Source organism: Salvelinus alpinus, chromosome 1 (genome assembly GCF_045679555.1).
Source record: "Salvelinus alpinus chromosome 1, SLU_Salpinus.1, whole genome shotgun sequence".
Classification (NCBI taxonomy): Eukaryota; Metazoa; Chordata; class Actinopteri; order Salmoniformes; family Salmonidae; genus Salvelinus; species Salvelinus alpinus.
The window spans coordinates 62,545,425-62,573,117 of record NC_092086.1 but is presented as its reverse complement, the minus strand read 5'-3'; the positions used below and the strand labels follow the sequence as shown (position 1 = coordinate 62,573,117).

Genomic DNA, 27,693 nt, shown 5'->3' with positions numbered 1-27,693 from the left:
TTCCCCTCTCACCCAGCTACACACAATACCCATAATGACAGAGTGAAAACACAGAAATATGAAACACAGAAATATGTAATATACATACGTATTCACCTTCCTGGGTAAGTCTCTAAGAGCTTTGCACACCTGGATTGTACAATATTTGCACATTATTATTTTTTTAATTCTTCAAGCTTTGTCAATTTGGTTGTTTATCATTCCTAGGGAGCCATTTTCAAGTCTTGCCATAGATGTTCAAGCCAATATTAAGTCAAAACTGTAACTACGCCACTCAGAAACATTCAATGTCGTCTTGGTAAGAAACTGCAGTATATATTTGCCGTTGTATTTTAGGTTATTGTCCTGCTGAAAGGTGAATTTGTCTCCCAGTGTCTGTTGGAAAGCAGACAGCACCAGATTTTCCTCTAGGATTTTGCCTGTGCCATTTCTTTTTTGCCTAAAAAAACTCCCTAGTCCTTGCCGATGACAAGCATTTCATAACATGATGCAGCCACCTTCCTCTCTGGCAACTGAGTTAGGAAGGACGCCCTTATCTTTGTAGTGACTTGGTGTATTGATACACCATCCAAAGTGTAATTCAATGTCTACTTTTTAAAAATTATTACCAATAGGTGCCCTTCTTTACGAGGCATTGGAAATCCTCCCTGGGTTTTGTGGTTGAATCTGTGTTTGAAATTCAATGCTCGACAGAAGGACCTTACAGATAATTGTATGTGAGTTTTTTTTCACCTTTATTTAACCAGGTAGGCTAGTTGAGAAGAAGTTCTCATTTACAACTGCGACCTGGCCAAGATAAAGCAAAGAAGTGCGACACAAAAAACAACACAGAGTTACACATGGAATAAACAAACTTACAGTCAATAATACAATAGAGAAAGTCTATATACAGTGTGTGCAAATGAGGTAGGATAAGGGGGGTGAGGCAATAAATAGGCCATAAGTGGCAAAATTATTACAGTAAATAAAATAAATAACAATATGGTGATGAGGTAGTTGGATGGGCTATTTACAGATTGGCTATGTACAGGTGCAGTGATCTGTGAGCTACTCTGACAGCTGGTGCTTAAAGCTAGTGAGGGAGATATGTCTCCAGCTTCAGTGATTTTTGCAGTTCGTTCCAGTCATTGGCAGCAGAGAACTGGAAGGAAAGGCGGCCGAAGGAGGAATTGGCTTTGGGGGTGACCAGTGAATATACCTGTAGGGTACAGAGATGAGGTAGTCATTAAAAAATCATGTTAAACGCTATTATTGCACACAGAGTCCATGCAACTTATTATATTATTATCAGGAGCGGCAGGTAGCCTAGTGGTTAGAGCGTTAGATCGAATCCCCAAGCTGACAAGGTAAAAATCTGTTGTTCTGCCCCTGAACAAGGTAGTTAACCCACTGTTCCCTGGTAGAACGTCATTGTAAATAAGAATTTGTTCTTAACTGACTTGCCTAAATAAAAAATATATATGTGTTCTTAAGCACATTTGTACTCATGATCTTATTTAGGTTTGCCATAACAAAGGGGTTAAATACTTTTTTACTTAATTTTTTATACATTTGTAAAAGAAAATCTATAAACATAATTCCACTTTGACAATATGGGGTATTGTATATAGGCCATGGACATTTTTTAATTCAGGATGTAACACAGCAAAATATGGAAAACGTCAAGGGCTGTTAATACTTTCTGAAGGCACTGTATGCTAATATCATAGTACAATGACTCCACCAAAATGCTACTAACAGTGCACAGTAGCAGTGTGTTGTTGAGTGTTATTCCAGGAAGTAATTGAGCTGTAATGAGCGTTGCATGATTAGTCCCTGTGGAGAGCCCCAGCCTTTCCTCTGTCCTATTAATGGGGTACGTAAACGAACAAGGACACACTACCTCACCTAGTTAAAACTACGATACATACTGCTGACTGAACTCTGGCTTGGCTAGGTCCTTCATCCACAAAGACCTACAGCATCACCCACTTACTTAGTTAACACTCGCCTTTCACAACGCCACGCTCACTTAGTTAAAACTACACACTGCTGTATGCTGGCTGAACTGAGGCTTGTCTAGCTCCTCCATCCACAACACACTGATGTGCGATTTTAGAAAAGCTGTGATAAGACTGAGGATAGTGGTCCTTTCACCTCCCTAGCCTCCTCAGGAAGATGAGAGTATTTGCATGCGGAGTTTCAGGGAAATGGTATTTGTTGTGTAAAGTAGGATTATACACAGACAAGGAAAAACACGCATACTGTAACGGCTGTCGTAGTCGTTCTCCTCCTCAGACGAGGAGGAGCATGGATCGGACCAAGATGCGGATTGGTAAGTATTCATATTTTAATGGGAAAACAACAAACACTACAAAATACAACAACCAACAAACGTGACTAACCTGAAACAGTCCTGTGTGGCCCAAACACTGACACAGGAACAAACACCCACAAAAACACAGGTGAAACCCAGGCTGCCTAAGTATGATTCTCAATCAGGGACAACGATTGACAGCTGTCTCTGATTGAGAATAATACCAGGCCGAACACAAAATCCCAACATAGAAAATCAAACCTAGACCAACCCACCCAACTTACGCCCTGACCAACTAAAACAAATACAAAACAAAGGAAAACAGGTCAGGAACGTGACACATACACTCTTTGAAAAAAAGGTGCTGTCTAGAACCTAAAACAGTTCTTTGGCTGTCCCCATAGGAGAACCCTTTGAAGAACCCTTTTGGTTCCAGGTAGAACCCTTTTGGGTTCCATGTAAAACCCTTTCCACAGAGGGTTCTACGAGGAACACAAAATAATTATACCTGGAACCAAAAAGGGTTCTCCTATGGGGACAGCCAAAGAATCATTTTGGAAAAGGACACACAAGAATACACATGGGATATTTGCAAACGCCTTTAAACCATATAAAGCCATCGTATTGCAAAGCCAATTTCATTACAGGAGTGTAGGCTATAGATTGTGTGCTTCATATTCAGAAACTCATGATATTGTATTCAATTTTTGGGGTACCTGGGATTGAATTTGGCTTTCTCCCGAATACCTCCTCCAGCAGAGTTTTATCTCCTGACCTATGTTCAAATACAGGTGTATTTGGTTATTTGTATTTGAGATACTTATTTTTTGTGTATTTGAGTATTTTCAAGTAATGTGGCCCGGATTGTTTTATAATTTCCTATAAATATCATACTATTTGAAACTATATTCAAAAACGTATTTCCAAATACATTATTTCAAATATCAAAAAGACCTGGGTTGAAAAACATGCAGTATTGAAATATTTGTATTTGAAAATATGGGTATATATCAGTAGCGTGCCGTGGGCCTGGCGCCTGGGCCTTCAGTGAGGTCCTACACAGTCCCACCCGAATTAATCCACCTGTTATTACCATCATTTAGATGCCATGGCTCTAGACACTATACATTTAGACAGAAACGCAGTATAACCAGGCGTTGCGTCACCTTGAAATTGACATTTTTTTCAGAGAATTGCAGGGGAAGAGTACAATACAGTACAGTTCAACTAATAGGCAAGAACATAGTCGAGTGCAACAGAGTTATATTAATATTCTTCTTCTATCCATTTCTGGTCCACAAACTTTGAGCTTTAAGTCCCCCAAAAAATAAATACAGTGTGTTCACTAAACAGCGCATTGTCGCACCCAAAGCAGTTTCACCGTGATGATAAAGACACATAACTATTCACTGAAAATAAAAGAAAACAAATAATTTGCAACATAGGCTATTTGCCATTTTATTTTGTTAATATATAGGCTATTTAATATTAACGAAATAAAATGCGAAACATACATACACATTTAATAAAAAATAACATGCATTGTATGCCTACTCACCAAAGACTGATTATTAGACAGTTGCGTGCGCTTAGGGGATCGTGAGAAAAATGCTGCAAGGCCATTGAGGTTGGCAAAGAAGACCTTGCATTCTTTAAGCTTTGAGGCTCCTTGAGTCAGTACTAAATTTAGTCGATGTGCATAGCAGTGAATGAATAAGGCCATCGGTGCCCTCTCCTTAACTTTAGCCTGCACCCCATTGAGTCCAGATGCCATGACTGCTGCGCCATCAAAACACTGTGCCACAACTTTATCCAGACTACATTCATTTTCCTCCAAGAAACGGAAAATAAGAGCGGCAATGTCATCAGCTCGCTTGCCGCTTGTCACATCTTCAAACCGGATAAATCGCTCCTTGACTCCCGTGTCCGTCACATAACGCAGGACGAGTGAGAGCTGTAGCTCCACTCTGGTGTCCCCAAACGTTTTCAAAAGCACCATTGCTTGTAAGTGCCCAGCCGTACTTTGGTGTCTCGTTGCTGCCTTGGTTAGACAACTCAAGTTTGCAAAGCCAGTGTGGCTCCAAACACCAAATCGATCACTTGCAAATAATAGGCATTCCCAGCAGTACAGTTTGCAGTGCTTCTCGGAGCCTGTGAGCCATTGACAGCGCTCATAGTTGAAACTTTGAAAGTGGCGAACGAACGAACCCCTTTCCCGCCTGTGACAGGCTTTGTGGCGTCGGGCGACCTCTCCTTACAATGTCTAACTTTTCTTGAAAAGTTCGTCTTGAGAATGGCGTTATAATTATATCCTCGACCAAATCGATATCTTCTCCTCCTTCCGCCATTGTGGGTTCAAAAAACAGTAGAACGCGAATTAATTTGTTTATCAAATTTAGTTTCCTAGATCTGCATAGACCTGCCCATAGGACCTGCCTCTCAATATTGGTAATCCAATCAAAAGACGTGGACGCCCTACGCCTGCTAGCTGGCTCCTGTGTAACACTGGAGCCAGCCAGCAGGCGTACAATAGCCAACTCTAAAGCTGATTGGTTGACACAAAATTTTAATTTCCATTCACTTTAAGCTACAAGCGCCCGCACTGTTGATTCTGAAGGCCTGAGGGCAGATTTTAGACCCCTGGCAACACATGATGGCTGAATATGATTGGATAAAAGATCTAACGTAAAGACCAGCCCTCCAAATCTCAACCTGGGGCTGGAAGCAGTGCAACCAAGAGGAAAGCTATGAAATGAAGAGTATAACTCTTACTCTGGGGAATAATTTAATACATATTTGTGGGAAAATATATTTAAAAAAAAAATTATATTCTGATGATGTTTAGGCCAGCAGAGAAGGCCAATACTGTCCAAGTGTATTTACAAATATATTCCTATAATCAACTACTTGTATTCACACCCCCACCCCCAAAAAATACAATAATAATAATACTTACTTCCAAATGTCTTTTGAAAGTAATTTTAATACCCTAAATAGTATTTGAACCCAGAACTCTTAAGTCACTTAACATCCTGAATGCCTTATAAGGTTTACTTTAGTGTAGAAAAAGTGGGGTCAGACAGACATTGTCATTGCATCAATAATAAATTCTACACTCAAACTTTTTTCATTATGTAGTCCATATTTTTTATGGATGTGGTCAAGAAACTTCACCCTTTGCTACTATTTCTGTCAAGTCTACGCATACAATTTAATGCATACGTTGGATTTATCCACACAGCACACAGAATGCACTGCAACTGCCTCTGCAATACAATGCTGCAAGGCAAACGCAGCTTTCCATTGGAAATTAATGTACAGTTGAAGTCGGAAGTTTACATACACCTTAGCCAAATACATTTAAACTCAGTTTTTCAAAATTCCTGACATTTAATCCTAGTAAAAATTCCCTGTCTTAGGTCAGTTAGGATCACCACTTTATTTTAAGAATGTGAAATGTCAGAATAATAATAGAGAGAATGATTAATTTCAGCTTTTATTTCTTTCATCACATTCCCAGTGGGTCAGAAGTTTACATACACTCAATTAGTATTTGATAGCATTGCCTTTAAATTGTTTGACTTGGGTCAAATGTTTCAGGTAGCCTTCCACAAGCTTCCCACAATAAGTTTGGTGAATTTTGGCCCATTCCTTCTGACAGAGCTGGTGTAACTGAGTCAGGTTTGTAGGCTTCCTTGCTAGCACACACTTTTTCAGTTCTGCCCACAAATGTTCTATAGGATTGAGGTCAGGGCTTTGTGATGGCCACTCCAATACCTTGACTTTGTTGTCCTTAAGCTATTTTGCCACAACTTTGGAAGTATGCTTGGGGTCGTTGTCCATTTGGAAGACCCATTTGCGACCAAGCTTTAGCTTCCTGGCTGATGTCTTGAGATGTTGCTTCAATATATCCACATCATACTCTTTCCTCATGATGCTATCTATTTTGTGAAGTGCACCAGTCCCTCCTGCAGCAAAGCACCCCCACAACATGATGCTGCCACCCCCGGGCTTCAGGGTTGGGATGGTGTTCTTCGGCTTGCAAGCCTCCCCCTTTTTCCTCCAAACATAACGATGGTCATTATGACCAAACAGTTCTATTTTTGTTTCATCAGACCAGAGGACATTTCTCCAAAAAGTACAATCTTTGTCCCCATGTGCTGTTGCAAACCGTAGTCTGGCTTTTTTATGGCGGTTTTGGAGCAGTGGCATCTTCCTTGCTGAGCGGCCTTTCAGGTTATGTCGATATAGGACTCATTTTACTGTGGATATAGATACTTTTGAACCTGTTTCCTCCAGCATCTTCACAAGGTCCTTTGCTGTTGTTCTGGGATTGATTTGCACTTTTCGCACCAAAGGACATTCATCTCTAGGAGACAGAACGTGTCTTTTTCCTGAGCGGTATGATGGCTGCGTGGTCCCATGGTGTTTATACTTTTGTACTACTGTTTGTACAGATGAACGTGGTACCTTCAGGCTTTTGGAAATTGCTCCCAAGGATGAACCAGACTTGTAGAGGTCTACAATTTATTTTCTGAGGTCTTGGCTGATTTCTTTTGATTTTCCCATGATGTCAAGCAAAGAGGCACTGAGTTTGAAGTTAGGCCTTGAAATACATCCACAGGTACACCTCCAATTGACTCAAATTATGTCAATTAGCCTATCAGAAGTTTCTAAAGCCATGACATAATTTTCTGGAATTTTCCAAGCTGTTTAAAGGCACAGTCAAATTAGTGTACAGTGAGGGAAAAAAGTATTTGATCCCCTGCTGATTTTGTACGTTTGCCCACTGACAAAGAAATTATCAGTCTATAATTTTAATGGTATGTTTATTTGAACAGTGAGAGACAGAATAACAACAAAAATATCCAGAAAAATGCATGTCAAAAATGTTATAAATTGATTTGCATTTTAATGAGGGAAATAAGTATTTGACCCCTTCTCAATCAAAAAGATTTCTGGCTCCCAGGTGTCTTTCATACAGGTAACGAACGGAGATTAGGAGCACACTCTTAAAGGGAGTGCTCCTAATCTCAGTTTCTTACCTGTATAAAAGATACCTGTCCACAGAAGCAATCAATCAATCAGATTCCAAACTCTCCACCATGGCCAAGACCAAAGAGCTCTCCAAGGATGTCAGGGACAAGATTGTAGACCTACACAAGGCTGGAATGGGCTACAAGACCATCGCCAAGCAGCTTGGTGAGAAGGTGACAACAGTTTCTGTGATTATTCGCAAATGGAAGAAACACAAAAGAACTGTCAATCTCCCTCAGCCTGGGGCTCCATGCAAGATCTCACCTCGTGGAGTTGCAATGATCATGAGAACGGTGAGGAATCAGCCCAGAACTACACAGGAGGATCTTGTCAATGATCTCAAGGCAGCTGGGACCATAGTCATCAAGAAAACAATTGGTAACACACTATGCCGTGAAGGACTGAAATCCTGCAGCGCCCGCAAGGTCCCCCTGCTCAAGAAAGCACATATACATGCCCGTCTGAAGTTTGCCAATGAACATCTGAATGATTCAGAGGACAACTGGGTGAACGTGTTGTGGTCAGATGAGACCAAAATGGAGTTCTTTGGCATCAACCCAACTTGCCGTGTTTGGAGGAGGAGGAATGCTGCCTATGACCCCAAGAAACCATCCCCACCGTCAAACATGGAGGTGGAAACATTATGCTTTGGGGGTGTTTTTCTGCTAAAGGGACAGGACAACTTCACCGCATCAAAGGGACGATGGACGGGGCCATGTACCGTCAAATCTTGGGTGAAAACCTCCTTCCCTCAGCCAGGGTATTGAAAATGGGTCGTGGATGGGTATTCCAGCATGACAATGACCCAAAACACACGGCCAAGGCAACAAAGGAGTGGCTCAAGAAGAAGCACATTAAGGTCCTGGAGTGGCCTAGCCAGTCTCCAGACCTTAATCCCATAGAAAATCTGTGGAGGGAGCTGAAGGTTCGAGTTGCCAAACGTCAGCCTCGAAACCTTAATGACTTGAAGAAGATCTGCAAAGAGGAGTGGGACAAAATCCCTCCTGAGATGTGTGCAAACCTGGTGGCCAACTACAAGAAACGTCTGACCTCTGTGATTGCCAACAAGGGTTTTGCCACCAAGTACTAAGTCATGTTTTGCAGAGGGGTCAAATACTTATTTCCCTCATTAAAATGCAAATCAATTCATAACATTTTTGACATGCGTTTTTCTGGATTTTTTTGTTGATATTCTGTCTCTCACTGTTCAAATAAACCTACCATTAAAATTATAGACTGATCATTTCTTTGTCAGTGGGCAAACGTACAAAATCAGCAGGGGATCAAATACTTTTTTCCCTCACTGTATGTAAACTTTTGACCCACTGGAATTGGGATACAGTGAATTATAAGTGAATAATCTGTCTGTAAACAATTGTTGGAAAAATTACTTGTGTCATGCACAAAGTAGATGTCCTAACCGACTTTCCAAAAGTATAGTTTGTTAACAAGAAATTTGTGGAGTGGTTGAAAAACAAGTTTTAATGACTCCAACCTAAGTGTGTGTAAACGTCCAACTTCAACTGTACTTCTGGTGTACCAAAATGCAATGATGCTGTCGGTCTGATCGAGGTGTTAGAGACAGACAGGATGAAATAGAAAAAAATCAAGGGAGGTATATAGCAAGGAAGTCTTGTTAAGAGAGGGGACGGTGTCTAGCTACTGTCACATGAAGTTGTATAGAGAGAGCGAAAGATCTTTCTCATTATGAAGAAGTCTTCTGAGGAGAGTGTTTTCCACAGCCAAGTAGGGACAAGCTCTTTGTAAAGTCTGCAGGGATTAATCCCCACCAAGCAGGAGCAGGAGGGATTTACCAGGCTAAGAGCAAATGCTCCTCTTATTCAATGTCACCAGGTTCAGCACTAGCCTGAGTCCCAGAACTGTTTGCTCTGTCTTGCCAACGCCACATGACAATGGCATCAAATGAGTTGGCAAGACAGCACAAACACAACTGGGACTCAGGCTATAGTTGCCTACCCTATGTGAATCTGACTTGAATCTGCTTTGGACCACCTAACCACCGTGTTTATTCCCCCAAATGTTGTTCCTATTGGTCAAGGTCTTAGTGAGGATGAGCAATCAGAAAGAGAGGCAGAGAATTGGTGCACTGTCATGTCATCCGCGGATCTGCTTATCCTCCTAGAGCTGCTGCTGTGTGGGAGATGTAGAGGGCAGCTTTGTGAAGAAATCCGGTAGTCTCCTCTCTCCACACACCTCTCTCTCTCTCTCTCTCTCTGCTCTTTCTCTTTCCATCTTCCTCCCGCTCTCTCTGCCTTTCTCGACTCTACAGTATAAGCACATCTCACTTGAACATGTGCAACTTTATAATTTGTTATTCAATTAAATTCCTGATTAAAATTTTCTCCTCCACATGAGAGTTGAACCATTTCATTATGAAGTTGTTGCTGGTCTTTTAATTTGGTCTCTGAAATTGAAATCAATATCACTACCCCTCTTCACCAAACCCAAAGCCACTCAATCTTACTAACTACATCATATTGGCATAAACTTATTGCACAAGTATTGATGGCCACTGCCTTTGTCCGACGTGTGCTACGGCTGCACCTGGGGATGTGAGTTGAGACGGTGTAAGAACAGTCTCTCTCTCTAGCCCAGAGACATAAGCTGTGTTCGAATACCCATACTAACATACTGTATACTACATACTTAATGAGTATATACTGCATACTATATACTATTAGTTCATTTTAGTATACTATAAACAAACAGTATGCTTTCAGTTGAGCGTACTAGCTCTTCACATGGAAGTTGATGCTGTTGCTATGCAACCTCTTGGTAGCTACTTAGTTAGCATAACAAATTACTAGTTTGACATTTTACGACTTCGGCTGTGTTCTTTAAATTCAATCTGGAGTGCGAGAGTGCGCTTGTAAATTCAGAGCGTTGTCAGATTGTCCGTTTGTAAATTCAGAGCGTTTTGCTCTTGGAGCGTACACTGGAAGCTCGGGCCGAGGAGTAGGGTTGATTTGAGCGTTCTGACCTTACAACGGTAGTCAAGCACCTAAGCTAACGTTGGCTAGCTTGCTAGCTACTTCCAGACACAAATGGGACCACTCTGGCCATTTTACTCGCCCTCGCAGAGCTGGTTAGGCTGTTCTCATGTTATCCAGAGCGTTGGTGACTGTAACTGTGCTGCTTGCAACAATTTAATTACGCTTTTTTGCCGACGTTTACTGACACCGGCCATATTCAACGGATGGTGAGCTCACGTAAATTCATTATTCTGCTCTCTGGTACACTTAGACGAGTCCTCTGAAATCTGAAATCGGAGTAGATAGCCAGAGCGAATTTACAAAAGCACCCAAATGTCCATTGAGAATGCACAATGTCTATACCATTTAGCTAAGCTGAGAATAACGGGAATAGTCAAGTCAATAAATGTTGGGTGGGTAGTTAGTTAGTTAGCCTATAGTTATTATACTGGCAAGTTTGATGTATAAGTAGCCAACTAATGTTAGGTAGCTAGCTAACGACATACCGGTACATACTGCTGTAATGATACGCTGTGTGGTTCGTAAGGACAGCGTAGCTAACAAATTGTCAGGCACTATAAGGTGTAAGGTAACTTATTTTAAAAGTCATTACTTTATTACATTGCTCAACATTCTTAACATTTGTCATAATTAGTTAAAGTAATGAATTTGTATCCGCTCTCGTTGTACTTCAACTGCATATTTTCCGCCATTTTCTTCAAATCTGGAAACGATGTGAAGCCACGCCCATTTCCTGAAGAATTGCATTATGGACCCTAAAGTACGGAAATAGTGTCCTCTACGTGTATACTTCATATTTTGTCGAATTTTGTACGACATCGGGGAACTTTTGGCATACTATATCCATACTATGACCAATAAGCATACTATAATACTCAATTGACATCACAAATAGTATGGTTACTGCGGTTAGTATGAGTATTCGAACACAGCTCTAGATTTTTTTTTTATGTGTATCACTTCGCTTTGACAACACTGACCTTGTCATTCATGCCATTAAAGCATTTTGAATTTGATTTACCTGAGCCTCTAGCTAATGGAGACTCTTTCTCTCTCTCTAGCTTCTGTCTGATTACTTCAATCAGGCTGTTTAATCGAGGTGATTTGTCAGGGCTGGGCTGGCGGGACAGGAACAGGGAGCCAGTCTGTCTGATATACTGTATGCCCCAGTCAGTCACGGGGACTGTATGTTGAGGGCAATGGGGCTGGCAAAATTGGCCCTCAACTCATCTAGCGTATCTATCGCTGCTGACTCTCTGTTCTCTACTGTATGGACACACACACACTCGCACACACACACACAATCCACACTCAGTTTAACATTAATTTAAACAGGTGTGTGTGTGTGTGTGTGTGTGTGTGTGTGTGTGTGTGTGTGTGTGTGTGTGTGTGTGTGTGTGTGTGTGTGTGTGTGTGTGTGTGTGTGTGTGTGTGTGTGTGTGTGTGTGTGTGTGTGTGTGTGTGTGTGTGTGTGTAAACAGGCCTTCAAGGCAGATACTTCAGGCACAACAGCACTAATTAACAGACAGAATCAGAGATGTGAAGTTTGGCTGCTAGTCCACTAATAGCCCCTGAAAAAAAACTCAATACATCACCATTTATGCACATTGATTTTGAGTTTAGAATAGATTTTTACCACTCTAATGCAACTCAAAAAGCAATCTTGCATCTGAGAGACCCAGAAAGGACAGATTTTGTTGTGTTACGGAACTGAATAAGGAATAATTCCCAGTAGCTATTTGTCTGTGAATAGGCTCTAGTTTACCATGAATACATTTAGATCGCCCTTTTTTAGAAAAGAGGTGTACCCCTGCACATTGACTTGGCACCGGTACTCCTTGTATATAGCCTCGTTATTGTTATTTTATTTTGTTACCATTTCCCCCCAAAAATCGTATTTTCCTGTTTCTTTATTTATTTTTGACTCTGCATTGTTGGGAAAGGGCTCGACAGCATTTCACAGTAAAGTCTACACCTGTTGTATTCGGCGCATGTGACAAAGAACATTTTGATTGATCTTTGTGTAACCGGTGTGAAATGGCTGGATAGTTTGCGGTGCGCGCTAGTGGCATTTCAATCAGTGATGTCACTCACTCTGAGACCTTGAAGTAGTTGTTTCTCTTGCTCTGCAAGAGTTGCGGTTTTTGTGGAGCGATAGGTAACGATGATTCAAAGTCGACTGTTGTTGATCTGTGTAGGGGGTTCCTGTTTCGATCCCAGGTTGGGGCGAGGAGAGGGACAGAAGGAATACTGTTACATTTCTGTCTGAAATGAAGAGAGAAAAAAGATAATCAAAATGCATAACCTCTGCAGAGAGGCCTGGAATCTCAAACAAACATCTTCTGGTCAGTAGATCCACAGGTATATTCTAGCCCCACAGCACATCAACCTCAACCCCGGTGTTGTTGTAAAACCACAGCTGTTACACGCACCGTTAAGCGTACGCCCACTGCCCATGGTTAGCCAATCCCCTCAGACCATCCCGCAGGGTAGACCAAACGGGGAGAATGGAGGTGTCTGACTTTAGGCTTGGCTGCGCCACAAAACCATATGAGAGGAGTCCAGAGAGGGAGGAGACTGTCGTTTATCTTCTACACAGGGACACTTGAAGTCAATCTTAAATGAATCATTGTATAAGTAACAGCAAGCTTGAGAGGTCACAGTCAAACTTAGATGCATAAAGTACCAGTCTGAAGTGAGCTCCACCAGGGCAGTCCCGTTAGTTCTCTTATATACTGCTTACACAGACAAGTTATATTTGCATGATTTAGCTTATTCGTCATTAATTCATCATTAAAGTTTGGTTCATGCATGTGACCGACCAATACCTCACAAGGCTTCTTCTCTCCAAGCTGAGACCTTGAAACGGAGATATCCTTTCATTCTCAAAACAAGGTTCTGTGCGTACTGCCAAATTGCAGATACTGATGGTGAGGATTCGTTCAATCAGAAATTGGTTATTAGAAAAGCACAAACATAACATTTTCCATCACAAAACGGTGGAGGAGGAGGAGCCAGGAGGGTGAGGAAGAGGAGACAAGGGGAGGAATAGGAGAAGAGAGGAGGAGGCAGACATTACAGTACACTATAACTATCTGTTCCACAGAGCTCTTATAGCTTCGGGTTGTGAGTCTGACACCTTATTTATGTCTTTACACGAGCTGTCAGTAAACGGAGCGAGTGTCAAGCGTTAATATACCTCAGCCTGCTATCATCAGGACAGTGAAGTGTGAAGGAAGGAGAGCGCCTAAAGCCAAGCATTTTGTTTTGGTGTGTGAGAGCATTAGTGCACAATACGAGCCTATTCTATTTGAAGGCTTTTCACCTCTTTTTATAGCACTGTCAAGGCATGGTAGGGTAGAACACACTGTAGAACCCACACCCAGACATAGTATATATGTCTAGTGACTACAGTGATGCACACAAACACAGTAAAGTAACATTACGTATGGTGATGGGGCCTCATGCATGGAAAGATATAAATATAAAGTGAGTTGAGTTCTTTGCCACTCTGCTGTGTTTGTGATGTGGCTGACAAGCCCTGCTAGGCTGAGAAATTACTAGAGATTGCTGTAGAGCAGGGAATGACTGGTGTGGTGTCTCACACACACACACACACACACACACACACACACACACACACACACACACACACACACACACACACACACACACACACACACACACACACACACACACAGAGAGATTACAGTAGAGCAGGGAGTGACTAGTGGTGGTGTCACACTGGCCTGTCTCTGTTCTGTACTGTCAGACCTCCTAGACCACTACCTTAATCTCCTGTCCCTAGCCGCGGTACTGATAGCGCTGGGCAATTCTGGGATAAATGGACACAGCACCTACACAGCTTTCTGGTCTGGTTCAGACTACTGCTATTATTTTCACTATTTACTGGGATTGGTGCCGTGACTGACTGGCAATGAACAAAGAGAGTCTCTTTTACTGAGTGGGAATGTGTTTCAGCACCAACCACCAGTGGACAGCTCCCGCAGTGTGTTCAGTTCAGCAGCTTTTGAATGTGTTTCAGCACCGACCACCAGTGGACAGCTCCCGCAGTGTGTTCAGTTCAGGAGCTTTTGCTACACCTACAGAGAAAGATAGTGCCATTGAAACAACTGATAGAGAGAGCATGTTGTAAAATGCTAAGTAGCAGATTGACAAATACTAAAATACAAGATATTGAACAAAAGGAATCATACAGACGGTCGTCCTTCATTCCTTCCACAGCTCTCTCTGCATTTGACCTTGAGTTGTGTTCTAAATAGCTCCTCTGTGATGCTCGCTGAACAGTTTTCCTTCTCAGAGACTGTGTGCTCTGTGTTCTTCTGGCAGTCCTCCAATAGAACTAACTGGCAGGGAGTCATGACTCCCATCCAGAACTGTACAATCTGTGTGTGGACATTGGAGCGGTTGTCAGTGGTAATGTCTGAACGGGTTTGTTACTTGTTTTCCACCCACATACAAATACAGTATATCTAGCACTGCATTAGTTAACTTGGCCACAAAACATACATTCAATAGGCAATTATCCCACTCAGGTTCTTCTAACATAAAGTATACGTATATACCACAGAGATCCTATTAAATTACTAATATGTCAATCTGAGTTTCACCACAGCAATCCTATTAAATTACAAATATGTCAATCTGAGTTTCACCACAGAGATCCTATTAAATTACTAATATGTCAATCTGAGTTTCACCACAGAGATCCTATTAAATGACTAATATGTCAATCTATGAGTTTCACCACAGAGATCCTATTAAATTACTAATATGTCAATCTGAGTTTCACCACCGAGATCCTATTAAATTACTATGAGTTTCACCCCCACATGATGGTGACCCACAGGATTCTAGCCAATGCTGATAACGTTGAGAAATTGGCTAACAGGATTGAGTGTATTGATGTGTTGTGTACCACTGGCGTTTCTAGTGAGATCCACCCCTATTTCTGCTGTCAGAATAAAACATGGCATGTAGAAAGGGGCATCAAGGAATGACTCTGGGGAATTGGTGATCTAGCAACGTGAATCATCTGACACATGCGCACGCCACACGCACGCATGCCCACACACCGCGAATCATCTCTCTCTCACATGTGTGTACACACACAAACACAGGGGCCGGAAGGAAGGACTAGGGAGATTTTAAGTTGAGCTGGCACAGCAAATCACCTGCATTTCCTTTCCCAAGTTGTGTCGTGTATCAATTAAGCCATACTAAGGGAAACACATTCCACTACATATGGTTTTTGGCCAGCCATCTTATCCCCTTCTGGTCAAGCTGTACATTTATGCCCCCCGTTTGGAGATGGCGTGGCGTTACACACGCACCAGCGCCCGTTGTGACAGATGGCGATAAGCCTTGCTGCTCTCTCTGATAGGACGGGAAACGTGTGATATTGAAAATGACTAGCCGTGTGTGTGTGTGTGTGATGCTGTTGCTGTCTGTGCCTGGCTATATTCTCCATCTCCTGTCTATACCATGTCTTAGTCACTAAGACTTAGTGGTTCCCATATTTTGCCTTCGCCATGACAGTTAGCCATCACTCCACCTCACTGCCTTGCAAATATATATTTGAGTCCTGCCCTGTCTGCTCTGCTCCACCGAGTAAATCAACTGTGTGTGTGTGTGTGTGTGTGTGTGTGTGTGTGTGTGTGTGTGTGTGTGTGTGTGTGTGTGTGTGTGTGTGTGTGTGTGTGTGTGTGTGTGTGTGTGTGTGTGTGTGTGTGTGTGTTAATATCCTCATGGGTACCAGAAGTCCTCACAAGGATAGTAAAACAAGGTAAATTCTCGCTCGTGGGGGGCATTTCCCACATCCCCACGAGGACAAAAGCTATTTTAAGCTTACAGGTTAGGTTTAGGGTTAGGGAAAATAGGATGTTGAGTTGAAATCAATTTTAGGTCCCCTCAAGGATAGTTAAACAGATTCTGTGTGCGTGCTTGCGTGTGTGCCTGCGACTGTGTGTGTCTCTGTGTGTGCCTTGAGTGTGTTGTTGGTCTACTCCCACTGAGTATGTGTTCTCTCCTGTAGGTACTCTGAGGAGGAGATCAGGCAGAAGGTCGGCACCTTCAGACAGATGCTGATGGAGAAAGAGGGGGTAATCACCAGAGAGGGAACACACACACGCCCACCGTAAGTCACACTCTCCTCCGTATCGCTCTGTTGCTCTCTCTTTCTCTCTATATCTGTTTCTCTCTCTGTCTCTATTTCTGTCTCTCTCCCTCCTTTCAGGCTGTATCACAACCAGCCATGATTGGGAGTCCCATAGGGCGGCGCACAATTGACCCAGCGTCATCTGGGTTTGGCCGGTATAGGCCGTCATTTTAAATAATAATTTGTTCTTAACTGACTTGCCTAAAATAAAGGTTAAAATATATATACAGTTGAAGTCGGAAGTTTACATACACTTAGGTTGGAGTCATTAAAACTCGTTTTTCAACCACTCTACAAATTTATTGTTAACAAACTATAGTTTTTGCAAGTCGGTTAGGACATCTACTTTGTGCATGACACAAGTAATTTTTCCAACAATTGTTTACAGACAGATTATTTCACTTATAATTCACTGTTTCACAATTCCAGTGGGTCAGAAGTTTACATACACTAAGTTGACTGTGCCTTTAAACAGCTTGGAAAATTCCAGAAAATGATGTCATGGCTTTAGAAGCCTCTGGCTAATTGACATCATTTGAGTCAATTGGAGGTGTACCTGTGGATGTATTTCAAGGCCTACCTTCAAACTCAATGCCTCTTTGCTTGACATCATGGGAAAATCAAAAGAAATCAGCCAAGACCTCAGAAAAAAATGGTAGACCTCCACAAGTCTGGTTCATCCTTGAGAGCAATTTCCAAACGCCTGAAGGTACCACGTTCATCTGTACAAACAATAATACAAAAGTATAAACACCATGGGACCAGGCAGCCGTCATACCGCTCAGGAAGGAGACGCGTTCTGTCTCCTAGAGATGAACGTACTTTGGTGCGAAAAGTGCAAATCAATCCTGGGTCAGGCCTCTTGCTCAATAGCACAAAGCAGATCATTCAATCAATGGTCTTACTGTTTCTAGACTATGTTGAAGTAATCTAAATTAAATGCAGCGGCCACTTCATTAAAAACTTTAGATACATTTGACCTTAGATCGCTATGTTTTATAAGGGGTACATGTTCAGTACACAGCCCTGCATTCTCTATTATAAAGTAGGCTGTCCTTTGAGGTCACGTAGGTAAATTTGGTGCTCTCTTTGCCTTTATACATCTAAGTGACCTACTGTAAACTCCCTCAGGTGTAAACATCTACAATAATCCTTAGACATACGAGTCAGAGTTATCATACCCAGTGTCAGGGTTTGCTAACTCTGGAAATTCCTTTGGTATGTACAGGGTTAGGTAAATCAGCTCTTTGCCCACCTTACATGGGGAATAATCTCCAAGCTGCTCTAAACGTTGATGTTTTTGGTGTCTCTAGGTTAATCTCTAGACTGGTGAATGAGGCCTGTTACAACTTTCTTACAAAACCTTTAAAGGGAGTTTGTGAAACCACTCAGTCTTGGCTGTATGTAAAACATATTTAACACGTATTGCAGTTTCCAGAAGACTCCTGTTGTACTTTGAATCGCCACTCATCCCTGTTACATCATGATGTGATGGCTCTCTACCATGTTTATAATCCCCATAGTGTGAATATTGTTTTCCCTAAAGTTATTAATCCCCTAAACCGAAATATGAAATGACCTTTATGATCTTTCTTACCCCCTATTACTTATGAGTACTAATCTCCCGCGTAAGGCTTACTAGTTATGTCGAATGTTAGGAAGCCCTGTTGGTTGTAACAAAAACCAAACATAAAAAATACATTTGACCCCCAGCTTTTCACATACTGGGTCATTTTATTTTAGCCTGTTGTATGTCTCCAGCCACTTGGAGGCTCGGTGCATCTACATAGAAAAAGTACCAAATTCAACCATTGGGTGGATGGTAACTAAAAAATAATGGCAGGGCTTGTAGTCATGTTAAGATTTTCATTGTTTTCTTGTCAGAGTTGTATGGTTTTGCATATGTCTGTGCATTATAGGATGTCGTGATAGGTTTGAGGATCAGATCACGCCTATTGGTATTCTTGATCATTTATTGTTCCAAAAAATAAAATAAAAAAATAAAAAAAGACCCACAACTGTTCTGGGTTAATTCCCTAGCTGTTTGCATGGCTTGGTAGTGTATTAGCCTGGTATGAGGCAAGATAAATAATACAATTTAAGTAAAGTATAAAATAAACCGTATTATCCTAAATTGAGAAATGATTTTTTTTTTTAAATCACATCAACATCTTAATCTTTCAAAATGTACCTGTATTCCCTATAGAATGGCCTGTATACTGATTGTATTACAACTTTTTGTGTTTTGTCTTAGTGATTGTTCTTTAGTATATAGGAAACTCTACAGTGTGTTAGTCCGAGAAACATTATTTGTGATATTGTAACAACAGTTTTTAACGTTGGTAATTGTATCATATATATATCTTTGCATGTTTGAATTAAAGCTCCTTTAAAATGTTTTCATCACGGCCTGGTAAACACATTCTTGTAAGTTGTCTACGCTGACATTTCTGGGTATGTCTCGCATGTAACATAATAATACTAAAGATTCTAATCATTTTTATATTACTTTTTATAATAATACAAATCTGTCAACCAAATATATTCCTGAAAACCCCTTTTTGCATCTTCATTAGTTGTCACATTGTGTTTTACAGATACCCTGTCTATAAAAATCTAAGACCTATCAACATTCTGGAGTCCCTGTCCTTTCTCTTGTCTTTTTCATAGCCTGGCAGAGAGAGAGAGAGAGAGTAATATTACACTCTTAAATAATAGCTCATCATTCACACACATACAGCCCTGTCTTCATAGTTGTTCATAGTTTATTATCATAGTTTGATCATAGTTTTGTCATAGCTTCTAATTATCGCTTCTAATCACAGATTGAATATAGTTGGCCATGGTTTCTAATCATACTTTCTGGTCTGAGAGGTCTGATTTAATAAGCGGTTCAAGTAGACCCCGAGGGGGCAGAAGCTATTGTTTACAAACAGTATGAATAAAAACAATGTTTCATTGTATAAATAGCCTTCATTTTTAAAAACATACATGTAAAGGCCTAGAATTAATACCAATCATTCTTAGATAATATATATATATATACAAACATCACCTCTAATATTCAACTCCCCTTCAAAAAAGTTCCATGAGGAAGGAAAGATTCAACGTCTATCGTTTTATCTGTCCTGGTCTGCTGGCTTGTGTTTGGAGCTAGGTTAAGGCCTTCAGTACAAGCCCGCAGAATTGTCTCTGTTTCATCTGCTCTTCCGTAGTCGGGTGGGGGAATTTACGCCGAAAATAGTGTATTAGTGAAGGGGGCACGTAAAGGACCGGACGTAGTTTGCTTCTGAGAATCCCCGTCTAAATCTGTCTGTTCCCAATCCATTATGCCCTGTAGCCTCTGGGTATCATACAGACGTTAGATAATGTTAACATGTATTTATACGAAATAGATACATTTTAACTTATAAGAATACGTCCATTTAACATATGGCCTAAAAAAATATATTTAAAAAACAAATTATAATGATAATTATTGTCCATCTGTTTCTGAATATCTGTAAAAATCGTTGTCTTCCTGTTTTAGAATAGCATGACTGAATGTTGTTTCAGGCTCGGAGTTTTCCTTAACCTGTTTTCTGCCCATCACAAACAACCGCAAATCAGAGACCTCCGAAATGTCATTTGAAGCGGGGAAATCGTCCGAATTCAAGGTTTTACATTTAACATTTACATTTAAGTCATTTAGCAGACGCTCTTATCCAGAGCGACTTACAAATTGGTGCATTCACCTTATGATATCCAGTGGAACAACCACTTTACAATAGTGCATCTAACTCTTTTAAGGGGGGGGGGGGGTTAGAAGGATTACTTTATCCTATCCTAGGTATTCCTTAAAGAGGTGGGGTTTCAGGTGTCTCCGGAAGGTGGTGATTGACTCCGCTGACCTGGCGTCGTGAGGGAGTTTGTTCCACCATTGGGGTGCCAGAGCAGCGAACAGTTTTGACTGGGCTGAGCGGGAACTGTACTTCCTCAGAGGTAGGGAGGCGAGCAGGCCAGAGGTGGATGTTTTACTCTTCATGTTCCGGGGGTACCCCTTCCGTTTCGATCATGTCCTCCAGGGTTGTCTGATTTTCGATGTCGGGTGTACATTTTATCATAAAAAATACATACAGTTGACATATAGATATCTCGTAAAATTCTGTGTCCCTCCGTTGCTCTTCGGAATTCCATTCTAATGAAGGCGGTTCCATATCATTTATCCCCGGAATGCAGTTGGCTTAATGTTGCATATCCTGCGAACGTTTTAAATTACATGAATATGTGCAATTGACTTAAATAAAATAATAATTTTGGTCATCGTTTTAAAACACATATAACTCCTGTTTAATATTACAATAATATCATTAATGTTCAAACAAGTCCCCGCATCCCAAATCTAATATACAGTAATCCCTCGTTTATCGCGGGGGTTACGTTCCGAAAATGACCCGCGATAAGTGAAATCCGCGAAATAGAAAACTTTTTTTTTTTTTACAATTAGCAACTATTACATGTATACAAATACAGTGACTCACGTGTAGGCCGTTTCGTCGACATTATGGGTTTAGGAGATGTTCGAAATTACAAGATAATTTGGCCAACTTAATGTAAATTTGCCAAGCTGTTTTATGTACGTACACATAACTGCACGAGACGACAAAATGATAGCACAATTCGTAGCATGTTTTGATACAAGAAGCGGGAGTGAGTTTTTAGCGAATCAGAATGCAGAGCACAATGCACCAAAAAAAAAAAAAAAATGCATTATGAAAATCCGCGAAATAGCGAATCCGCGATAAGTGAACCGCGAAGTGGCGAGGGATCACTGTATACGTTTTCACGAACTGCACTAAAACGATGCGAACAGAGTGGGAAACTATCTGTTTCACTAGACTCGTTGAGAAGTTTGTGGCCTTGGCTCAAAAGTAGTGATAGTACGGAATGAGTTTACAAAGCAGGGGGTGACGGGTTTTTTTTTTTTTTTTTTTGGGCGCTATCCGGTATATTTGATTACTCTGCTATTTTTTTCAAACACATGGGATTGGGGGTGTCTAAACCTTAGGATCCTTTTGGATATTCTAAAATCTCCGGGGTGCTAGCACCTAGATGCTGGGGTTGGGGAGGTCTCGACATCGCTGGGATGAATGACTTTTTAGCCCACCTAAAAAAATAGTTTTTGAAAGGCCTTTGTGTTTAGGAGGCGTAAGACACAATATTTTTGTTGGGGGGTAGGCCTCTGTTTTGCAGGATAGTGTAAACCTTGGTTTCAAACGACCCCCCGGCATAGAGAGAGAGAGAGAGAGAGAGAGAGAGCCTTGAGCGCAGATGCATGGGGGTCGTTTGAACACACACCCCGCCCCTTTTTCTGTTTTTGAAACACACACACACAGCCACTACAGCACACTCCCGCACACACATACGCGCGCACATGGCTTTTTCCGCAAGTTTTTTTCTCCGGGGGCATGCTTGGTGATAGATGGAAAGGACTTATTCCTATCGTTAAAAGGTGAGATACAATTTTAAAACCATTTATTTAATTCACAATATTTAGTACATACAGTTTATAGCCTTTCATAATTAATGTCTTTTACTATGCCTTTCTTACAGATATAGGTCCTGGTTAGCCCTGACCATTATCCGATCGCTAAAACGCTTGCACACTCCCTCAAAGCTCCGTAAGTTTTCCCTCCATGGGTAGATAATCCGTCCGGCATGTAAATCCTGGGGTATGCCCACAGCATTAATGAATAAGATGGGTATAAAATGAATCTGTTTAAGTCATAAGTAAAGGCCTTTCATAAAGAGGCTGTCATGATTGACTGTGGGCCTTATTTAACCCGTATTGCTTGTTACCTAAGACTATTGTTGTACATTGAATATCCCCTAGCAGATTTGTGTAGCATGCATCTCCACTATATCGGTCATGTTCCTGTGGTCTTTTTAAAAGTCAATAAACATATGTGTAAAATGTACACTTTTGTTTCACTGTAGATTTGTTTAAGCCCACCTAGAAACACCTGATTTATCCCACAGCATTAATGAATAAGATGGGTAGAAAATGAATCTGTTTAAGTCATAAGTAAAGGCCTTTCATAAAGAGGCTGTCATGATTGTCTGTGGCCCTTATTTAACACGTATTGCTTGTTACCTAAGACTATTGTTGTACATTGAATATCCACTAGCAGATTTTTGGAGCATGCATCTCCACTATATCGGTCATGTTCCTGTGGTCTTTTTAAAAGTCAATAAACATATGTGTAAAATGTACACTTTTGTTTCACTGTAGATTTGTTTAAGCCCACCTAGAAACACCTGATTTATCCCACAGCATTAATGAATAAGATGGGTAGAAAATTATTCTGTTTAAGTCATAAGTAAAGGCCTTTCGAAAAAGAGGCTGTCTTGATTGACTCTGTGTCATGTTGTCTTTGATCATGTCTTGTCCCTGTGCTTCCCTCTGCTGGTCTTATTAGGTTCTTTCTCTTTCTCTCTCTCTATCGTTCCGTTCATGCTCCCAGCTGTTTCTCATTCTCCCTACGACCTCATTTACTCTTTCACACCTGTCCCCTATTTTGCCCTCTGATTAGAGTCCCTATTTCTCCCTCTGTTTTCCGCTCCTGTCCTTGTCGGATTCTTGTTTGATGTTTGCAGTTTCTGTGTCCTTGTTCCGCCCTGTCGTGTTCTTTTGCCTTCTTCAGATGCTGCGTGTGAGCAGGTGTCTATGTCAGCTACGGTCTGTGCCTTCCTGAAGCGACCTGCAGTCTGTGGTCGCGTCTCCAGTCGTTCCTCTCTATTGACGAGAGGATTTCAGTTTCCTGTTTTGGATTACCATTGATTTATATCCAGGAGAATCATTATTTGTTTTATACTGGAATAAAGACTCTGTTACTATTACGTCGCTTTTGGGTCCTCATTCAAATCAAATCAAATCAAATTTTATTAGTCACATACACATGGTTAGCAGATGTTAATGCGAGTGTAGCGAAATGCTTGTGCTTCTAGTTCCGACAATGCAGTAATAACCAACAGTAATCTAACCTAACAATTCCACACTACTACCTTACACACACACACAAGTGTAAGGGATAAAGAATATGTACATAAAGATATATGGATGAGTGGTGGTACAGAACGGCATGGCAGATGCAGTAGATGGTATAGAGTACGGTATATACATATGAGATGAGTACTGTAGGGTATGTAAACATAAAGTGGCATAGTTTAAAGTGGCTAGTGGTACATGTATTGCATAAAGATGGCAAGATGCAGTAGATGATATAGAGTACAGTATATATACATATGAGATGGGTAATGTAGGGTATGTAAACATTGTATTAAGTGGCATTGCTTAAAGTGGCTAGTGGTACATTTTTACATAATTTCCATCAATTCCCATTTTTAAAGTGGCTGGAGTTGAGTCAGTATGTTGGCAGCGGCCGCTAAATGTTAGTGGTGGCTGTTTAACAGTCTGATGGCCTTGAGATAGAAGCTGTTTTTCAGTCTCTCGGTCCCTGCTTTGATGCACCTGTACTGACCTCGCCTTCTGGATGATAGCGGGGTGAACAGGCAGTGGCTTGGGTGGTTGTTGTCCTTGATGATCTTTATGGCCTTCCTGTGACATCGGGTGGTGTAGGTGTCCTGGAGGGCAGGTAGTTTGCCCCTGGTGATGCGTTCTGCAGACCTCACTACCCTCTGGAGAGCCTTACGGTTGTGGGCGGAGCAGTTGCCGTACCAGGCGGTGATACAGCCCGACAGGATGCTCTCGATTGTGCATCTGTAGAAGTTTGTGAGTGCTTTTGGTGACAAGCCGAATTTCTTCAGCCTCCTGAGGTTGAAGAGGCGCTGCTGCGCCTTCTTCACAACGCTGTCTGTGTGGGTGGACCAGTTCAGTTTGTCCGTGATGTGTACACCGAGGAACTTAAAACTTTCCACCTTCTCCACTACTGACCCGTCGATGTGGATAGGGGGGTGCTCCCTCTGCTGTTTCCTGAAGTCCACAATCATCTCCTTTGTTTTGTTGACGTTGAGTATGAGGTTATTTTCCTGACACCACACTCCGAGGGCCCTCACCTCCTCCCTGTAGGCCGTCTCGTCGTTGTTGGTGATCAAGCCTACCACTGTAGTGTCATCCGCAAACTTGATGATTGAGTTGGAGGCGTGCATGGCCACGCAGTCGTGGGTGAACAGGGAGTACAGGAGAGGGCTCAGAACGCACCCTTGTGGGGCCCCAGTGTTGAGGATCAGCGGGGTGGAGATGTTGTTACCTACCCTCACCACCTGGGGGCGGCCCGTCAGGAAGTCCAGGACCCAGTTGCACAGGGCGGGGTCGAGACCCAGGGTCTCGAGCTTGATGACGAGTTTGGAGGGTACTATGGTGTTAAATGCTGAGCTGTAATCGATGAACAGCATTCTCACATGGGTATTCCTCTTGTCCAGATGGGTTAGGGCAGTGTGCAGTGTGGTTGCGATTGCGTCGTCTGTGGACCTATTGGGTCGGTAAGCAAATTGGAGTGGGTCTAGGGTGTCCGGTAGGGTGGAGGTGATATGGTCCTTGACTAGTCTCTCAAAGCACTTCATGATGACGGAAGTGAGTGCTACGGGGCGGTAGTCGTTTAGCTCAGTTACCTTAGCTTTCTTGGGAACAGGAACAATGGTGGCCCTCTTGAAGCATGTGGGAACAGCAGACTGGGATAAGGATTGATTGAATATGTCCGTAAACACACCAGCCAGCTGGTCTGCGCATGCTCTGAGGACGCGGCTGGGAATGCCGTCTGGGCCTGCAGCCTTGCGAGGGTTAACACGTTTAAATGTTTTACTCACCTCGGCTGCAGTGAAGGAGAGCCCGCAGGTTTTGGTAGGGGGCCGTGTCAGTGGCACTGTATTGTCCTCAAAGCGGGCAAAAAAGTTGTTTAGCCTGTCTGGGAGCAAGACATCCTGGTCCTCGACGGGGCTGGTTTCCTTTTTGTAATCCGTGATTGACTGTAGACCCTGCCACATACCTCTTGTGTCTGAGCTGTTGAATTTCGACTCGATTTTGTCTCTGTACTGAGACTTGGCCTGTTTGATTGCCTTGCGGAGAGAATAGCTACACTGTTTGTATTCGGTCATGCTTCCGGTCACCTTGCCCTGGTTAAAAGCAGTGGTTCGCGCTTTCAGTTTCACGCGAATGCTGCCGTCAATCCACGGTTTCTGGTTTGGGAATGTTTTTATCGTTGCTGTGGGTACGACATCGTCAATGCACTTCCTAATGAACTCGCTCACCGAATCAGCATATTCGTCAATATTGTTGTTGGACGCGATGCGGAACATATTCCAATCTGCGTGATTGAAGCAGTCTTGAAGCGTGGATTCAGATTGGTCGGACCAGCGTTGAACAGACCTGAGCGCGGGAGCTTGTTGTTTGAGTTTTTGTTTGTAGGCTGGAATCAACAAAATGGAGTCGTGGTCAGCTTTTCCGAAAGGGGGGCGGGGGAGGGCCTTATAAGCGTCGCGGAAATTAGTGTAACAATGGTCTAGTGTTTTTCCAGCCCTGGTAGCACAATCGATATGCTGATAGAATTTAGGGAGTTTTGTTTTTAGATTAGCCTTGTTAAAATCCCCAGCTACGATGAATGCAGCCTCAGGGTGTGTGGTTTCCAGTTTACAAAGAGTCAGATAAAGTTCGTTCAGGGCCATCGATGTGTCTGCTTGGGGGGGAATGTATACGGCTGTGATTATGATTGACGAGAATTCCCTTGGTAGATAATGCGGTCGACATTTGATTGTGAGGAGTTCTAGATCAGGTGAACAGAACGACTTGAGTTCTTGTGTGTTGTTATGATGATCACACCACTTCTCGTTAATCATAAGGCATACCCCCCCGCCCCTCTTCTTACCGGAAAGATGTTTGTTTCTGTCGGCGCGATGCATGGAGAAACCAGCTGGCTGCACCGACTCCGTTAGCGTCCCTTGAGTTAGCCATGTTTCCGTGAAGCAGAGCACGTTGCAATCCCTGATGTCTCTCTGGAATGCTACCCGTGCTCGGATTTCATCAACCTTATTGTCAAGAGACTGGACATTGGCGAGTAGTATGCTAGGGAGTGGAGCGCGATGTGCCCGTCTCCGAAGCCTGACCACGAGACCGCCACGTTTTCCCCTTTTCCGGCGACGCACAGGGTCGCCGGCTGGGATCAGATCCATTGTATTGTGTGGAAGGCAAGACACTGGATCCGTTTCGGGAAAGTCATATTCCTGGTAGGAACGATGATGAGTTGACGTTAATCGTATATTCAGTAGTTCCTCCCGACTGTATGTAATGAAACCTAAGATTACCCGGGGTACCGATGTAAGAAATAACACGTAAAAAAACAAAATACTGCATATTTTCCAAGGAACGCGAAGCGAGGCAGCCATCTCTTTCCGGCGCCTGCGCACAAGATGGATAACAGAAGAATCCGACCAAGATGGACCCAGCGACTACGGATTCTCTCAACACTGCCGTCAAGTTCCAGGGAGCAATGCTCGGCAGACACGAGCAGGAATTGTCTGCTGCTCGTCATGCCGTTGAGACCCTGGCCACTCAGGTCTCCGACCTGTCAGGACAGTTTCAGAGTCTTCGTCTCGTGCCACCAGCTACTTCCTGGTCTTCCGAGTCTCCGGAACCTAGGGTTAATAACCCACCATGTTACTCTGGGCAGCCCACTGAGTGTCGCTCCTTTCTCACCCAGTGTGATATTGTGTTCTCTCTCCAGCCCAACACATACTCAAGAGAGAGAGCTCGGATCGCTTACGTCATATCACTCCTTACTGGTCGGGCTCGGGAGTGGGGCACAGCTATCTGGGAGGCTAGGGCTGAGTGTTCTAACGTTTATCAGAACTTTAGAGAGGAGATGATACGGGTTTTTGATCGTTCAGTTTTTGGGAAGGAGGCTTCCAGGGCCCTGGCTTCCCTATGTCAAGGTGACCGATCCATAACGGATTACTCTATAGAGTTTCGCACTCTGGCTGCATCCAGTGACTGGAACGAGCCGGCGTTGCTCGCTCGTTTTCTGGAGGGACTCCACGCTGAGGTTAAGGATGAGATTCTCTCCCGGGAGGTTCCTTCCAGCGTGGACTCTTTGATTGCACTCGCCATCCGCATAGAACGACGGGTAGATCTTCGTCACCGAGCTCGTGAAAGAGAGCTCGCGTTAACGGTGTTTCCC

The 27,693-nt window shown here is 42.5% G+C and overlaps 1 protein-coding gene and 1 long non-coding RNA gene across 3 annotated transcripts in view; both read left to right on the top strand.

Moving 5' to 3' along the window:
* Nucleotides 1–27,693, top strand: part of LOC139582909 (serine/arginine repetitive matrix protein 3-like) — a 174,382-nt gene that overhangs the window by 102,893 nt on the left and 43,796 nt on the right. For both annotated transcript variants that reach the window (XM_071413367.1, XM_071413358.1), the window contains exon 3: nt 16,403–16,504. In XM_071413367.1, the coding sequence (XP_071269468.1) occupies nt 16,403–16,504 (102 nt within the window). The remainder of the gene's footprint in view (nt 1–16,402; nt 16,505–27,693) is intronic.
* On the top strand, nt 20,331–22,777 carry LOC139582918 (uncharacterized). The gene is made up of 2 exons (XR_011676453.1): nt 20,331–22,016; nt 22,118–22,777. It is a non-coding gene; the product is annotated as an uncharacterized lncRNA (long non-coding RNA).